Here is a 19,375-nt window from a genome sequence, read left to right on the forward strand (position 1 = left end):
TCTCGAGCTCATTAATCACAATCTGTCTGTGCACACATGGATCATTTGTTTTGGGCAATCACAAAGCCTCCTCTCTGACATGAATATTCATAGCCTCACAGTGTCTGAGCATAGCTGATTAGTGTGTGTGTGTGTGTGTGTGTGTGTGTGTGTGGGCACGTGTGGACACAGGTGAAGACGCCTCCTCTCCTACCCGTATACAGAGTAGCGGGGGGTATATCGGAGGTAAACGTACTCTCATTTGGTCATTACTGCCAGGGCTGCGAAGCATCTGCACCTGAAAAGACTGACGTTTCTTTATGTAGATAAAGAACGACACAAGCAGAAGCTCAAATGGCCGTTGGATGCTATGGTCATGGCCCAATCAGAGTAGGAGATTTCCTCTCTCTCTGAATCTGCTCACTGCCGCGGCTTTTATAGACCCCCTGACCACGCCCGCTCCCAAAGCCACGCCCCTTTACTACTGCTGCTGCTCTCTGAATGGCTAGCGCCGGCTTTCCTCTGCTTTGATCTGCGAATCGAATGGCTGGATTACACTGCGTAATGATGTTGCATGAGTCTGTTAGTTTATTGACAACCAAAGTAGGTCTAAAAGGAGAAAGTAGTAAAAAAGGAAATAGGAAAAGCAAACAATAAGAAACTGACGCCTCCTCCTCTTCATTTAATTGTCTTTTCCCCCTTTTTTCCTCTTGTTCCTGTCCTTCACTGGTTGTCCATCCTTTCCTTCCCTTTGTTTACTCTCCTCCAACTCTCCTTGCAAAAGTCTTGTCCTGGATCGCAGTCTTGTCCTCCTCCACTTTCATCTATAGCTCCATCTCCACCTCGATCTTCCTCCTCTCCACAAGCAGGAGTGTCTAGAAGCGCCCAGAGAGGGGCGCGTTCTCTCTCCCCGCGGCCCTCCTCTGCTGAGGCCTATTACATCATGTACCAGTCTCAGACCTGAACACACTAAACTGCCATATCACACACTCCTTTCAATTCAAAATGAATTCCAATTCAAATTCTCTCAAATTCTGTCTAAACAGCGTGCCCTTGTATTTAAAATTCGGTGTCTGTTTTGTTTCTCAATAGATTTCAAAAGCACATGTCCAGCATTGAACGTCTCTGTGTTAGCTCTAGACATGGACTTTGTAAGGAATAGGCCTGTCAAAATGGCTGAAAAACTAAATTCAAATTTTGTACTTAAATATTATCCATATTTGAATTCTATTCGAATTTAAAAGGCATAATTTCAGTTAGGGGGAAAAAAAGCTTTTGGCTTCTCTCCTGTGGCCACAAGAGGGCGCATCGAGCAAAATATTACTAATGCACGTTTCTTCAAAGCAATAAAATAATGCGAATATCTTTGAAAAAAGTGCATAATGTTTAATGTTTATAAACCATATATAATTAATTAAGTTGCTTAAACAACTATAAACAAAACAGCATCATGTATATAAGTATAGTTTAATACAAAGGACCGAAAACCAATCACAAAGTGTACTTTTTCATTTAAAAACATGAGATTGATTGGGATGGGGAAAAACTGGCATAAAGTCTCGAGACATTTTTTTTAAAATTTGAACTTATATTACGGTACACAAAGGTGATAGATGTCCCTCTAGAAAATGCGATAAATGTGTTCTGTGTGAACGGCTTGGTTTCAGTTTTGACGTAAACAAGATCTTCTCCGCATTGATGTTCTCTTTCACGCAATATTTTGAATGAACAACGTAGCAGCGCCGCATCTAGTGGGTTCAACTGGATAGACTAAGAAAAACATTAAAATGCAACGACACTTACATCGTCATCGCATCTTGTGCACCACTGATAAGGCTGCCTGACGCACACATAAAATTCGAATGCAACGTTTTTGCATTCGAATGTGGATTTTTATTTTAAATTCGACGAATATTCAAAATTCGATTTTTTTTGACAGCCCTAGTAAGAAATGGAAAGATGCTTGTTTTGATTCCATCGAACAGTTCTAGTTTAATCATTCAATTAATGATTAATTTGCAAATTATCAGAAATAATTCCCCATAATTGGCCTTAAATATAGATTAAACAAAAATCGTAAACAGTTTTTTAAAATGAAATTATGGTTTATTATAGTAATCTCTTTCGTAAAGCATTTTTTGTAATACACGGCATGAATTAACATCCACGTCTCATGTTTCAATTAAAAATTCAGATGACAGAAGTAATTACTTGATTTAGAGTATGTTTACACAACACTATTTTCAACTAAAAACTGAAACCTTTTTTATCTGTTTTGGCCATTAATTTACACAACAACGGTGTTTGGGGGCCTAAAAACACAAACTTTTGAAAATGGGGTAAAAATGGCAAGTTTTGAAAATGATACCATTATCGTCTCTGTGTAAATGACAAAAACACAGATTTGTGAAAATGGTGATGTCATGCACATGCGTATTACGTGTTCAGTCTATAGGTATGTGCGCAGGCCAAATAACATCGCCAACTACTGGCCTGGCATGAATAATAGAGCGTTTTTAGTTGTTTTCATGGATCTGTATGAACTGGGATCTTTTCAAAAACGGGATGGAAAAACTTTACTAATTTTTTAATATATCGCTGTCATGTAAATGGTCCAGTACCGTAAGTGTGTGTTTGGGGTGTGTTTCCCAAAAGCATTCTTAGCCAACTAAGGTTGTGAGTTAGCTTCGTTATTAACAGTTCAACAATTTTGTTGTTGAGCTATAGTTACAAAGATTTACAATCAGCTCTCGACCTGTGGTTAGAAGCATAGTTTCTTGCTAGTATGACATGTGGACTTAAATAGATCTTGAGCAAAATAAGCAAGCTAACATATGCAATCTGTATCTTTCATTCCATACATAGTTTATACATATTTCAACTAAAATCTTTTAGTTGGTCAAAAGAATGAAAGCACAGTTTTTAAAGACTGTATGTAATGTACACATGAACATAATTGCTCTAGTACAGGGATCCTCAAATCTGTCTCGCAAGATCCACTTTCCCGCAGAGTTTAGCTCCAACCCTGATCAAACTCACCTACCTGTGATTTTCCAATGATGACATTGAAGACATTGATTAGCATGCTCAGGTGTGTTTGATTAGGTTAGATCCTAAACTCTGCAGGAAAGTGGATCTCGCAAGCCAGATTTCAGGATCCCTGCCCTAGTACCATGCAAAACCCTGGAGTATGATGTAAGAGGGAATATGCAACTGAATCAAACATCACTAAATAAAGAAAAACAAATATCTAACCTTGTCCTCAGATGCCTTGTTCTTTATTTACAGCAAGAATCTGATATTAATTTAAGAACGAACCAATTAAATAGCACTCCACCTCTTGTTTGGTGTCATTAACTACAGCTCTATTTTGTTGAACCAACATGGTTCAGACAACAGATGGGTGACAGAGCTTCTATGGTTTCAGGAAGAAGTCGTGACTAGCCAGTTAAATTCTCCAATGATGCATCATACTATGATAGTTAAGCAGCGAGCTATGCAGTTGTATGGGAAACACACCCCTGACCAATTCAATTAGTGAGTCATTAGTCTGATCACTCATAAGTTAATTTGTGAGTCTTTTTGATAAATTCACCTAAAAGAACCAGTTCATAAGAGTCATTTGTTCGTAAATCAGTCTACACCGATTGTGCTACATGTTGTTGCGTGCAGCCAGCAAGAACATTGCAATATAAAGCTAGGTTGTCCATTTAAGCACTCTGTCTTTTATCATATTCGATTCAGACCACAAACTCTCAACTAAAACAGTTTCTTTGGCTGTGGTGCTACAGATTCACTCATATTCTCTGTTCAGTATTTAAAAGTATTCATTGGAAGAAACAAACATTAAAAATGGAACCAATTCCGAACCTTAGTTAGCAATGATTGTTTATTCTTTGTGGATGTAGTAAACTGTGAGTCTAGTTCTGTGACAGACACATCCACTGATCTGATCCACTGAGGATTTCGCTTAGTGGCCCGTCCCACCCGAACCCTGCCGGTTTTTATGGTGTTTTGCTGTCACTGACGGATATTTACACTGCCAAAACAATGTCTGCTGCCAATCTTAATATCAATCCAGTGTCCATCAACACCATAAAAACCCATAAGGCCTTTGCTTCAATCCATCTGGCCCGCTTAATCTCTAAGCTCAGATCCTGAGCCTGGACCCTTCAGACTCACCCAGAAATCTCCACTACCCCTCATCAATCTCTCCCCATGTCTCTCCCCACTCCACATGTCTGTTCATTGTTCTGTGTCTCTCTTGGTGTCCCGTTGCCCTGTGCAGAGATGGAAGCGGGCAGCAGGCACGTCCAGGCGACAGCAGGTAAGGGTCAGGTGGGCGCCCACACCAGGAGGCCCGCCGCTGCTGCAGCATATGGAGGAGGATGAAGAAGATGATGATGATTGCAATGAAGAAAAAGACTTTGAGGCTCAGGGACATGGCGTCCAGGTCTCCATAGCCGTGTCCACAGAGGAACCGGCCCGTGTCTGCCAGCTGTACCCAGTGGTACTGCATCGGCCCCGCGTCTCCCTCCTGCTGAGCAGCCTGCTGGTCCTGACGCTGATGCTCTGGTGGCTTGTCTTCATTTGAGAGACCGTGGAAGAAATGAAATAGATATCAGGGAGGCAGCAGCTGCTCTCAGACTAAGCTTATCTGGATTATGAGACAATAAGGAGCGAGAGGACGAGGTCCTTCCTGTTTTTCTGTTTGTCCCTCTTGGATTCTTAATACTTTAACCATTTCAGAGTGGATGTTGATTGACAATTAATAATTTTAAACTATTTATGTACTGTGACACAAAAACCCTGGATGCACTATATTATCTTAATAGGATGTAAAGATTTACTTATCAAATTCACTTTTCAGAATTTTGAGCTCTTCTTAAAATAGGCATTGTTTCAGTAATTTTTTTTTACAGTGTTTGCAAGATGAGGTCGAGTTAAGTTCTTCTTCTTCTTATGCTTCTTAATTTTCTGCAATTAAGTGCAAACCATTCATCATACAGACTACATTTAAAACTTTGGCTTATAGATCATTTCAGGTTTAAGTGATGTTTTTGTTAAAATAAAAAATACAAATAATTAATTTAAAATTCAGAAATGTCCCACTGACTTACACTACCATTCAAAAGTTTGGTGTCAATATTAAGCTAAGAATCTTTACATAGATCAAAAGTGACAGTAATTATTATATCATGTACATTGTTACATTATTGTATTTTGAACTTTTTATGAATCTAGTAAAAAAAACATTTCCACAAAAATATTAGGCAGCACAACTATTTTTAACATTAATAATCAGCAGCAAATCAGCATATTAGCATGATTTCTGAAGGATCATGTGACACTGCAGACTGGAGTAATGATGGACTTACACTACCATTCAAAAGTTTGGTGTCAATATTAAGCTAAGAATCTTTACATAGATCAAAAGTGACAGTAATTATTATATCATGTACATTGTTACATTATTGTATTTTGAACTTTTTATGAATCTAGTAAAAAAAACATTTCCACAAAAATATTAGGCAGCACAACTATTTTTAACATTAATAATCAGCAGCAAATCAGCATATTAGCATGATTTCTGAAGGATCATGTGACACTGAAGACTGGAGTAATGATGCTGAAAATTCAGCTTTGATCACAGGAATAAATTACATTTTAAAATATATTAGAATAGAAAACAGTTATTTTAAATTGTAATAATATTTTATAATATTACAGTTTTTTTATATAAAAATACATTTGCGTAAGAGAATTCTTTCAAAAAACATTAAAAAAATATTACTGATGCCAAACTTTTGAATGGTGGTGTACGTTGCTAAACTATTTGAAAGATAACTGCTAACGATATTGTTACCATAGTATTTGCATACTAAATTGTGAGCGGTCTTTTTATGCATTTATTTGTTTACTGGTTTGTGATTGGTCTTTCAGTTATGCACAAACAAAGGCTAAAACCTATGTTCATTTGAAACTTAAACACTATTTTTTGCTGCCTTGCAAACACTGTAATGTTCTGTAATACCGTCGTCTTCTTTGTGAAGTATTTATGTTGTATCTGCCCTAAGTGGATCAGCATATCAGGGCTTTAATTACACACCACACAAATATTATCCTGTTTCTCCTTCCGTGGGACTCCAGCATGCATCAAAAACATCAGTACTACTGTCATGCCAGCTTTAAATGTGTCTTACATGATACAACAATCACAGCCTCTCTCTCTGCAATGAGTGACCGCATAATGCATAGTGATAGAAGGAAGAGAATGTGTTTTATGTTCATCTATTTATTTATTGTTTTTTTTTTATTTAATATGCATATAGGGTAGCGTAATTTCTCTTTAAAAATTCCTTGCACACTTTTGCACTTCTATGAACTGTTGTCAGAGTAGATGGCATATTTAATTGGACACAAATTTGAGGTGTCTGGATCACACTGGTGGAGTGATGCTGGACAGGCCCAGTAAAGTGTAGCAGATTGTGGATTTGATGCAGCGTAATATTCGGAATCTTTCTGCAAGATGGGCGATTGCAAATTTTGTTTAGGACATATCTCTGTTACCTCATTTGCATAATTTTATTTAATTCAATTCGTTCTTATTCAGTAGGTTGTCATAGACCATCTGATTTTGTGTAATTTTTTGTTTCATTCATTTCTAAGCCTGGTTTTGATCGGTTTCAAATTATATATAACATCTGCTCTGATGAAGCCCATTCCATGATAAAGACAATCCAAGGTACAATCAATAAACTTTAAAAATAACTTTTCTATGAAGTCATTTTCACAGAACATCTTGAAATCTAGTGAATTATTTTTAGATATACAAAAAAGTCTGTGCTTTTCAATTTGCATTGAGCTCAAATGTCTGAAATTCCCTAATATCGTTTTATTGTGGACTCTGAGATCACCATATCCACTGCAAAAACTAATTTTCTTAATTATTTTCTTGTCATGGTCATCTTATAAGCACAATATCTTGATTTCTTGCTTATAGCCAAATTATCTTTATTTCCAGGCAAACTGCAACTGCTTTTATTGATGCCTGTAAGAAGACAGGAAAATGTATGTCAAATATTCCAAAATATTCATAATTAATTAATTTTGTTCCCTGTATAACAAAGAGTATGTAATCCATTCAGTATGAAAACAGCTTATGGAGATGTTATCGCATTCTTAAATGTCTTTTGCAAGAGATTTTGTGGTTCCCTGGATGGTAAGGATATAATCCAAAATGTTTCCCAAAAAAAGGTAAATAGTCTCAGACTAATTTGATTTTTCAGCCTTTGCCTTTTTTTCCACCATTATATTATTAGGGTGAGTTCATGGATACTTTGAGTGTTTTTGGTTTCTGAGCTCTTCAGTTCTTGAAGAGTGACTCTTCTGGTAGTCTTTGGTCTAATGAGTTGCACTTTGAGTGACTTTAGTTTTTAAAGGGGTCATCGGATGCTACATGCACTTTTACACATTGTTTGAACTGAATTGTGTGTTGGCAGTGTGTGTACACAACCACCCTATAATGATAAAGATCCACCCAGTGTTTTTTTTTTATCTCGTTAAATCATTTCCCCTTTCTCAAATCAAGCCGTTCTCAGATTCTTGGCAGTGTGACGTCACACAGACCCAGGCCCCTCCCACAATTGTTGATTGACACTAGCGTTTTACCTTAGACCTGCCCTGAGTGAGCTGTCATCAGTCCACCATTGTTTCACCGCTGGAGCAGATGTAGACAAGAATGACTCCTAAGGGATTGAGGTTGTGTTTTGTTGTTGGATGTAATAATGAACATAGCAGTCGTCATTTACTCCCGACATCTGAGCCACTGAAGACACAGAGGATTAGCTTTGTTTTTGAAAGGAATGCGCCGATCCCCAATCTGCCGTCTATGTTCGCGCGAATCGAGCAGAGCTCATTAGCATTTAAAGGAACATGCACTAAAACGGGTTGCTGAAAACAGAGCTGATTTTGACAGGGTAAAAAGGGGTGTTGTTTTACACTACCATTGAGAAATTTTAACCAAAGTATGACTTTTCATTAAGACCCTAAAGAATCATATCAACTTGTGGAAAATGGGCATCCGATGACCCCTTTAAATGCACTAATAACTATGTAAAAGGAGACTTGCAGACTGATGCGAGTTTCCACACCGATCTATTCTTTTGAAAGCGCCACATGGTGAGCCCACGATTTGGCTTGAATTTGCCAGAGCGTTCATTCTCATCATCATCTCTCAACCTGACGTCGCCATTATTGGATGAAAATAATATTTGACTTACAATGTGCCAAACGTTCCTAAATCAAAAGCTTTTTTGGCCGAGTGCCTATAGATAAAAGATTAAAAAGCCAAACCATACTAATTTGTGATGGTTTTGAAATGCATAATCTGCATATCTGAGCCAAGCATTGTGGGTAATAGGAGCGGTGGGCTTCTAGGCGTGATGAAGGCTTCATTCAGGTCCTCTCAGTCAAGAGGGTGTATGTAGTTTTAGAATTAACACTCTTCACTCTCCACAGTGTTTGTGGAGCTTCCTGATATTTTTCTCCACTGGGACGCACTTCTGTGAAGCATAATTTAATTCCAACTGAGACTGATTATGACAGAAATCATAATTTTCTATTCTTTTCCTTGTAATTTATGTTAATATACTCGCTATATGTGGAGCAAAAGCATGCAATTATTTCTTATACTACAAATCCAGAACTGTGTTCCTGCATTACTCAATACCATAATTGCGATATTGTAGATTTATTGTAGTCGATATTGTGATTGCGATATGTTTTAATTAATTGGATAGCACTACTTTCAGCACACTTTTCTCTGCCTTTATTATTAACTCAGCTGGGTGGCAATTCTATACCATTTATGTTTAAGAAATCCAGTCAGTGTGCCATTATAAGCGTTTTTAGATAGATTTACTCTTTTACGCACCATAAAACAAAATATTTTTATTGGAAAGGGTGATAAAGTACATATGAAATCATTGAAGTGGCTGTATTTTGTAACTGTTTTTTTGCCAACCATTCCAAGTCTCACCAGGCTAAACATTTTTTCTTGTCTAGCAGCTTTTTTCTGAGATAGTCAGCACAGAATATCAGTCTTACAGTACAAAGGCTTGGCCAAAGGTTCCAGATGGTGTTTAGTAACTGTTGATGTGTGTGAGGTGAAGTTAATGTAGTTAGAAATCTCACTTTCCACTGTGTCTTGACCCCTCTCACAGTCTCCTGTGGTGAAGACGAAAACGATCACCATTTCTGATGTCACCAACTCCCTTCGCAGCGAAATCGCCAGCAAGGACATCCCGATTGTGCATACAGAGACCAAGACCATCACATATGAGTCTGCACAGGTGAGCCCGGTCGCTCTTTGAATCAACCTTGTTGCTGTGTGTTTCTGACATAATTTTTGGTTAGTCTTTCTCTGTTGACTGAATATGTCACACATGCAATGAAAAATGAACTAGGATGCATTGGGATGTAAAATGTATCGGCATCAATACATATTGGTAACCACATCCCCCAGTAATAATCATTTTGTTAATAATAGTAATAATCAAGAATATTGGATATTTAACAGTGCATGTATCGGCACACATCTGTATTCAGAACAGAATATATCGCTTTCATAACTTCCTATTCTGCACTGTATGTGTTCAGTGTCTGTTGTAATCTATTGCAGTGCTGTCAGTTTCACAGTGCATTGCTGTGTGAGTTTAACTTATCATTAAGATCCATTAGTTGCCTTTCTTAGGCCAGTTTTTTAAAGAGTTTCTAACCAGCATCCCAGAGGTCCCACTGCTGTAATAATGAAGATTTATTTTTTCCAATTTTCCATCTTTAGCCAAAAATTATCCATCTTTATAATGCCTGAATTCACTTATAGCATACCAAACTCGTTGGCTGCACTATTTTACTCTATGTGCACTTACACTAAACTCACAGAGTACATACCCAGTGTTCAGGTGGAACAGGACTGTAAAATAAGTCCAATAATTAAAAAAAAGTGCTACTAATTCACTTTTAGCATATGAAACTTATAAATCAAAATTATTATTATTATTATTTAAATCAATTAATAATATTTATTTGTTTATTTATTTTTGGAAAACCAAAGATTGGCAATTAAAAAAAAGTAGGGATGCACGAATGTTCGGCAACCAAAATTATTTGGCCAAACACCGAAAGAGTTTTTTTTGCTAATTTCGGCCGAATCATTTTGGTTGCCAAAAAATCAAAAAATTGTCAAAATACATAGGGAAAACGTCTCAGGTTACTTATGTAACCATGGTTCCCTGAGTAGGGAACAAGACACTGCGTCCTCTAGGGGTCACCCAGAAGCAAATGCAAAAGCATTTAATTATAATGTAAACGTACCATCTCTTGTTTTTTCCGTCACTGTGCCCCCTTTGGGGCTCCATAGGAAATGGCTTTGGATGTACAGTAAGTAATAAATGAGGGATGTAATGGAAGAGATTTCTAAGCACATGTGTTTGTTTGCTAATAGCCCAACGCGCTTTCAGAGAAGGAGTCCGGGATGCTGTTGAGTGCTCAGACCATCACCTCAGAGACCGTCAGCACCACCACCACCACCCAGATCACCAAGGTACATGAAGCTATGCCTAAACCTGCAGTGACTGCTGCTTAAAGAACAACCGATTGATCTTAAATGGTCCTATTTAAGCACAATGTAAAACTTAAAATAATAAGATGAGCACTTTCTGCAAAACATAATTGCAGAAAACTATACAATACTGCACACTGCAAGTTAGGCCACAATGGTGCCAAGAGGCTGCGTATATAAGATAAAGCCATTGCTAATTACAATTTATATCACCATTCCACAGCATCTTACAAAGTTAGTGAAGATTTGGCGTACTGCACAGATGAGATATTCACTTCACTGTGTTTCTGGCTCTCTCATTCTCTCGTTCTCTTCCCTTTCTCTGCTCAGATGGTGAAAGGCGGGATCTCAGAGACCCGTATCGAGAAGAGAATCGTGATCACTGGAGACACTGAGATTGACCATGATAAGGTGAAATGCACCTACAGCTAATAATCATGTCGGCCACACAGTAGACGCAGAATGTTTTACAGACATTCTCATAGACAGGATTTATAGGATAAAAACGTCCGAAAGGCTCGGAGAAGGAGAATATGTCATCAGTATTGGTCTATTTCCTGAAAGAGAAAAACTAAATGCATATATCTGATAAATAACAGATATATAAGACCTCAAAGCTTGGATTAAAAGCTACAAAACTTCAGTTTTGATTTCATGGGGCCTTTAAATGTATACAGAGTTCTGGCATGAAACTCTAGATGGCGCAGTCCTATAGGTCTAACTCAATCTGACCTTGTCATGTACATTACCATGCCAATCCCTCCTAGAGTTGTCATGACAGAAATACGTTTAGTGGTCTGGTTTAAGTACTGTCCTCTCTGCTCTCCAGGCTCTTGCTCAGGCTATAAAGGAGGCGAAGGAGCAGCACCCTGACATGTCTGTGACTAAAGTGGTGGTGCATCAGGAAACAGAGATCACCCCTGAGTAACTCCTGCGTGAGACACAGGTTAGTTTCCTCCCGCACAACCTGACTGAATATGAGACCCGCTTCGGCACATGAACGATTACAGCTAGAGAGATTAATATTATATACATGCATTTTTAAAAATGTTAGAAATACTGAAGTGATCTGCATGCCAAAAAAAAAAAACATCTTGCGATAATGCTTTCTAGTCGTCACTCAGCATGTTTTATTCAGTTATGATCAATATGAGAAGCCAAACACTGGAAAAATGAAAGGAGTGAGAGGAAAGTGCTGCATTCTGAGCTGGAAGGTGCAGTTTGCTAAAAGACGAAAACCTGAAAAAATATGATTATGATTATTGTGTTATTTTTTTTACCCTTTAAATAAGGTGGGAAAACAACTGATTTTTCATTTTGAATTAAAGCTGCTAACAGACGACTGCTGTGAATATTCAGTGATAAAATGATAAGTGACTGCAGCAAATCTACAAAATAATATCTGCTGCAGACATGCACATGATTACGTATATTCTCTGCAGTATAATTAGAGCATATTTTATTCATATGGCTGAAAAAAAAAACTACAGTTCTGGATTTCTTACTTTATTTAAAGTGCAAAAACAACTGTAGGCATGCTTCTTTCAAATCTTTTTTTTTTTAAATGTGTAGAAATTCATTTTAGTGAATTTCACTTTATTTTCCACATAGAAATGGATAATGTATTTAATGTATTTAATTGTGAGGGTGTCAAAGTGATTTCAAGATGATTTCATGTCAAAAAGATTGCTGACCTCTGTTTTAGGATATACATTTCAGATCTATGATTTCATCCCATACTCTGCCTTCCCTTTCACTATTGCACCTCTACCAGCATTGCTGCTGCACAAATACATTATTATATCAGTGATAGTGTCTTCTCTCTCTCTCTGCGGCTCTTAGTGTAGCTCTCTAATAGCACTAGAGTTTGATGTGTTTATGGCATATGTTTAAATCTCTTCTCCCACCAGCCATACAGCCACACCATCTCCCATGATGCATTAAACCCATTACAGCATTTCTAAGATTTTGTCTTTAAAATTTTTTTTAAATTTGACTTTTTAAAAATTCCTCAATTTCAAAATTGAGGAATACTGCAGGCTTACCATTACAAATAAAGCAAGATCCCTTAATAAGATGGTAACGATGGAAACCCTCCGTAGCACACCTCATACCAACAGAAAGCAGTCCTAAAGGAGAACCTCAGAGAATTAGACACAGACACTTAAACTGTATGATTTACTGTCACCATTAACTGTGCCCCAATAAAAACCTCAGTCCCTTAGAAAGCACTCTAATACTGCCATATTTACAGCCGTTATACATGCTTGTAGCAGGTCAGTGACATCCCAGTTCAGCTCCAGAATTTCAATTGAGGTGGCAAAGAAGATGCAGAATTTCATTTAATATTCAAATTTATTAGATATTAGATGATACCTCATATTAATTAGATGATATTAATATTCAGTGTTGTTAATGCCACCTATAAAAATTGTAATACATTTATTTTACTAAATTACTACTTACTACTAATTTTATGGGCCATGATGAAGAACTATTTTAGTATGCTATTATGCTATTTTAGTATTTTTTTTAAATACACTATTATAGCATTCACAACAAATTTGTATTAGCCTTTATTTAACATTTTCAGTTTTATTTTTTAGCAATTTTGTTATGTGCTTTTGTCATTTTTATTACTTTTTGATGTTTAAATATTTATTTTAATATATATTTATTTCTATTTTTAGATTTCTTTTCAGTAATTTTAGTACTTTAACATTTATTTTTATTGCTAAGTTTTTTAGTTTAAAATAAATTATTTTATTTTATTTCAGCTTTTTTTTAAATTAACCAAATAGTTTTACTTTTAGTTGACAAAAACAACACTGATAAAGACCAACACTTTGTTTCCAGAATCATTTATCCGACCCCAAAATTTTCAAAACATTTTTAAAAATAAATAAATAAAAGAATCAACAGAATGTTTGGATTTTAGATTGCTTTTGATCTCTTGTTTTGACTGTATAGAACTTGGCTTACAAAAATGTATGTAATAAAAATGAAAAACAAGTCCGTTAGGCCTTTTAGTGTGTTTGTGTGAGGCACTGGGCGTCTCGTGCTGTTTAACCAGCTGTCAGGATGGTATGTATACAGACACAGAGCTCCTAGAGGATTATGGGTAATGCTGCCATGCTAGTTTGTTCCCACAGTGCCCTGTGCTGTGCGTGCAGAGACCCAGTTCACCCCATTCGCCCCGTCAATGTTTACTTCTCTTTCTTTCACTCATCCACCATTATTTCCATGTCGTTCAGGTCTGCATGCCGCAGGCCATCCCGGTTGTCATCACTGACTCTGTGACCCGTGGGATTGTTTACTTTTTGCTCTACCAGAAATGCTGTCCTGTTTTGTTTGTCTCGCATGATTGTTGATTAGGCTTTGATCTCACATCAATGCAGGGAGAAAAAAAATGAGACCAGTCGGGTTTATGAATGTGAAAAAACAACGCAAGATCCCTCACAACCAGCCCCTTCCCATCAACCCACGAGTTCCCCTAACGGACAAACACTTCCTGTAGCAGCACATGTCCCACCCAGTCATTGCCGTCTGAGACACCACTTTCCAGACCCTAAACATCTGTCAGATCTCAAGCGACTCATACTGCAAACTGAGCATCCAGCAGCTACTCCTGTGCAGCGTCGACAAGCAGAATTCAAAGACCAGTTCTCATCCACTTCTCAACACCTCAGGCAGACTTTTTCAAAAAACCTGCCTGACCTCCACCACGTCAAAGACATTCCATGACGGACTGAACCATGTTACAAAATCCTTTTCTAAAACAGTGGCTAAAGAGCAACTTTTTGTCTCAAATTCATACGGTATTTTTAGGGTGGATTCCAAAGGGATAGTTCACATTATAACGACTGGGCGGCGGGAATTTTCTAAAGTGTCATTTTGTTGTTGATTTTTATTTATTTTTTTTAATATTTGTTTGCAATTGGTTGATTATCTGTCATAATCTGAAACACTTAAAGGGGATGTTCACCCACCCAAAATTCAAATTCGTCATTTAGTGATGCAAAAGTTATATTTTAAGATTTTCTTTTCTCCATGAAACAAAAATGAGAAGTTTAGCAGAATGTTCACACTGCTCTTTTCCATTCTTTTTCAAGCAAGTGAAAGACCTAAATTTAGGGATAGTTCACCCAAAAAAAGACAATTCTGTCATCATTTACTCAATGTTGTTCCAAACCTGTATGACTTACCTTTTTGAAAGATATTTTGAGGATTTTTGGTAATCAACAGTCACCAAAACTGTTTGATTACCAACATTCTTCAAAATATCTTCTTTTGCGTTCCACACAAGAGAAAGTCATACAAATTTGATAAATTGATGATAGAATTTTTGATGAACCATTCCTTTGAGTTCTATAATTCCATAATTTAATTTCCATTCACATGCATTCAAATTTGACGGGTTTAACATAGATAATGTTTGAACATGCAAATAAGATTTGAGCATTGCAGGGGAAGATTTCAGTGATTAAATGGCAATTGATCCTTAAAACCATCATATGATGTCCTAGGACTTTGATTATGGTACACGACTGCTTTTTTGACACTTTTATAGTGCTCATTTTTGGAACTTTTGGAACCCTTTTTGCTTTCATTGTATGGAAAGAGAAGCTTGAACATTCTGCTAAACATCTGAATTCCTCAGAAGAAAGAAAGGTTTGGAAAAACATGAGTAAATTGAGAGTAAATTACATAATTTTCATTTTTGGGTGAGCTGTTCTTAGTCCAGAAGTCCATCCTGTTGTAAAGTCCCATATTTTATGTTCCTCTTAAATGTGAAAGTATTATTTTGTTCTCTGTGTAAAAAGAATGTGTTATTTCCATTCAGAATGCTGGAGCAATTTCAGATGTTCTCTTGTGTTTTAAAGTTACTTTGCATATTTGTTGAAGGCTTGTATAATTTCTCTTTTGTTTTGTTGGTAACGTCGTCCTGTGTCATCATGGATTGGGGGTCCGATGAAGATGGGGTGGGGTATTGTAGTGAAACTACACTCTATGATATTTCTATTTATTTTCATCAGCTTTGTTTCTCGTTTGTGTGTGTATTTTGCATTTTAGATGCCCTGCTCTCTTAAAGGCAGCATTGATGTTTTTGTATTAGATCCGGAATCCCAACACCAGCTCCCACCAGTTTTTAAATGGGATTTGCAGGGATAACTTTGCTCATTTTCAGTATATTTCTACTTTTCTACTAGAGGGGGCAGTATGTTCTTACCCATGAGGTCTATAGCAGATCTGCAAAGCCTTCAAAACGAGCATCCACACACAACCTGAAGTGGTTTTAGATCAATTGGAATCAATTAACCCGGAATGGAGCTGATTAGCAATTATGGTAATTAATTGTGCCGAGCGTGAATCTGAAAGCGATCAGGCGGATTCTACAGCAAATGAAAATTAATCTCAGTCATTCATTGAGACATTCAAATGCCTCGGAATGACTTTTAAGGTCACGACTGACAATTCTGGAGCGGTAATTCAATTCTAGAAAATCAAAGTGGGAATTTGAGGATTTTATATTGTGCATCAACACTGCCGGTGGCGTAACGCATACTGCCCCACGTCAAACTGATGAGTCCAGCACGTCCAGTTTTTAAATGTCTGTTTTAAAATGTTATGCTTTTATATTAGTTCAGATAGTATCCTGTACAGAGACTGAGGTGTTGTAGTTCGTTCAGTGTGTTGTTTTCTTCATTGTGGCACTCCTTTCCTATGCTAGTCTGGGGTGAAGAAAAGAAACAAATCATACGTTTGTCCTCAGAGGTTCTCTTTCTTTTCATCACACCCCTTTTTCTTTTGCCATCACTGAAAAAAAAGACAAATGTACAACATAGCACCATCCACTGAATAAACTCCAACTTAGACACATTCTTCACACAGTTTCAAGAGTGTTTGTTATTCACAAGCTTCTTGCATTTTTCTTAATGCGTGTTTCAGATCTTATGAGCGTTTACTTTGTGCATGTTAGTAATCATCCGTTAAAATGAAATAACTTCCTTTCCCGTTGACATCGGTCCTTATTAAACCAATAGATAAAACATCCTGAGAAATATTTTTCCCCTTTAATGCCCTGTTTCACAGAAATTAGTCATATTAGAGAAGTAATATGGGACGTTAATGTGATCTACCTCATGTAAATTTGATTTAATGGTTCTCATTTGCCACCATTTTATAATTTTTGGCAGTTATTAAAGGAAAAATCAACATAGTAACCCAGAAATGACTTTATTTTCTGCATAGAGTCAGCCTAGCTCTCCTCAAATGAGCGCTGTATTTTTCTCGCAGGTCGTGGTTTATTACCAGCGTTTAGCTTGATGAAAGCAGGCTGCAGTTAATGGCTTTGATTGCAGTGGATTCGCTCATAACCCTGGAGACGGGCTGAGATGAGCTGCCACAGGTGGTGTGAACACAGTCCTGAATAAAGCAGGATTGATCAGCAAGGTCTGAGAGAAAATTGGAAGACGAATTCAGCTGGAAATCACAGTGCTCTGCTGTTAAATAAAAGAGAGAAATATTGCAATATTGGCTTTGCTTCATACTTGCATCATGCACTATGCTTCGGTTCAGTTGCCTAAAAATGGTCGGCACTAAAGATGGGGTTGTCGAATTAATTTATTACACTGCATTTAGGATTCTTTCTGGCCTTAAAATGATATTTGGCTTTTTTTGTACCTAAGACCATAACATCATTTACATCGGGGTCAGACTAATCAAACAGTAGGCTAACAGACATGTTGAAGTTATTTCCATCCATCCATCCATCCATTTCTATCCCAATTCACATTCTATTTAGTTCTATTTGTTTAGCATGTGAGATTAGATTTAGCACGTACCTAATCATAGTATGCTGAAAATAACATGACAAGGCATAATAGCAATACGAATATGTAAAACTACGTTTCCCATCATTCAGCACAAAGAACATAAATGCAAATAATCCATCATTCACACATCTAATGTACATTTACTTTTCATTTTGTGATCATTTTGTCTTTTTTTGGAAAGTGAAAACGAGAGAAATAAATATGAAATTGCTCTATTTTATAGTTCATTTTATTCAAAAACAAAACAGATTTATCCAGAAATTGTATGTATGTATATATATATATATATATATTAGTGCTGTCAAACGATGAATCGTGATTAATCGCATCCAAAATAAGTTTTTGTGTGAAAAGCAGAGGTATAAATACAAACACATGCATGTATATATTTAAGAAAAATATGTTATGTTTATATATTAAATATATTTATATATAATATAAAATATAAGGATATAAATGTATATACACATGTAAATATTTTCTAAATATATACTGCATGTGTGTGTATTTATATATACATAATAAATATACACAGTATACACACATATATTATGTGAACAAAAACTTTTATTTTGGATGCGATTAATCACGATTCATCGTTTGACAGCACTAATATACTGTATATTATATATATTAAAAAATAAAAATGAATGTGAATTTATTTGGTATGTCCCTCTTGAACTCCACAAGTTTGTACAAAGACATTCACATGGTCAGTGTCACATCTGATTATTAAACTGCACGTAGATTCTTTCTTTGTTCTCTTTTCCTTTTTATTTCCACATTTAAATCAAATTTATTCCTTTTATTTGATCTTTTAGTTTTGGGCTCTACTGTACTTTCATTATCAGCAGTGAAGTACATACATTACAGTGCATATTATAAATGAAAATTAGTACACAACTTTAATGTCTCGTCTTTCTTTGATATCTGCTCATTCCACTTGAGATTAACCTCTTTACGTCATATAAAGATGGTGCACAAACACATATAAATGTTCTGATCATGCCAGCCAGAGCGTCTTGTTGGCGTGTTTCTCTTCAGTCTGTCAGAAGGGATCAGGGAGGAATATTTAAGAGCGTCAGAAACTCGTGAGCTGAAGTCAGCTGGAATTATCCAGGCAATTAGTTTTTCCTGGAGCTGTTATTTATGGGAATACTCTGAATGTTTTGAATGTTTAATCTCTGGCTGCCAATTAGCATCGCGTTAAAGGTCAGAGAGAGGGCTGGGCCGCAAGCATTGTAGCATTATTTGTTCAACCAACCAATAGGATTTGAGGCTGTCTTACTCTAAACATCAGCTTGCGGAGCAGATGGATTAAACACTAAATCGTGGCACCTACAGTAAATTAGGTCAGTTAGCGATGGATGACAGGCAATATCTCACTCTGCTAAATACCATCTTAGATTTATCTCAAGAATACTAATGAAATGTTACAAGAAATGTAAGTTTTTCTTTAAAGTGTAGTTCCAACCCAATCTCATGGATATTGTAAATCATAAGAAAAATAATAAGAAAATTTATGATTTTTAGAAAAAAAGCATGAAGCGTAGGCAGATTTTTGTTATTTTTTTTCCTACAATCAAGTCTGAGACCAGATACATATTTTACGCAAGACTGTACAGTAAATGTAGATGTGAATACGTTTACATGACAATGTATGTTTACATGACAACGATGTACTAAAACAGAAGATTTTACTTTTTGCGTTTTTGAATAATTCACATACAGACAACAACGTTGTCGAAACATTTACTGTTCACACATCTGCGAAAATGACAAAAATGCTGTATTATACATGCCAGGCCAGTAGATGGCGATATCACTTTGTAAAGAAACACTACGTGCCTGCGCACATACCTATAGACTGAACATGTAATATGCATGTGCATGATGCCACAGTTTTTCACAAATTTGTGTATTCATAGTTTACATG

The 19,375-nt window shown here is 36.5% G+C and overlaps 1 protein-coding gene across 1 annotated transcript in view; it reads left to right on the forward strand.

Annotated features, from left to right (window-relative positions):
• LOC107668701 (protein 4.1-like) overlaps positions 1-14,303 on the forward strand; it is an 81,007-nt gene extending 66,704 nt beyond the window's left edge. Inside the window, exons 17-22 of the mRNA XM_016460669.1 lie at positions 4,268-4,489; positions 9,195-9,332; positions 10,487-10,585; positions 10,934-11,014; positions 11,433-11,549; positions 14,002-14,303. Coding sequence (XP_016316155.1) covers positions 4,268-4,489; positions 9,195-9,332; positions 10,487-10,585; positions 10,934-11,014; positions 11,433-11,531 — 639 coding nt within the window. The 3' untranslated portion in view covers positions 11,532-11,549; positions 14,002-14,303. The remainder of the gene's footprint in view (positions 1-4,267; positions 4,490-9,194; positions 9,333-10,486; positions 10,586-10,933; positions 11,015-11,432; positions 11,550-14,001) is intronic.
• Positions 14,304-19,375: the final 5,072 nt, after the last annotated feature.

The sequence above is a fragment of the Sinocyclocheilus anshuiensis genome, unplaced genomic scaffold, assembly GCF_001515605.1.
Source record: "Sinocyclocheilus anshuiensis isolate Anshui unplaced genomic scaffold, SAMN03320099.WGS_v1.1 scaffold108, whole genome shotgun sequence".
Taxonomy (NCBI): domain Eukaryota; kingdom Metazoa; phylum Chordata; class Actinopteri; order Cypriniformes; family Cyprinidae; genus Sinocyclocheilus; species Sinocyclocheilus anshuiensis.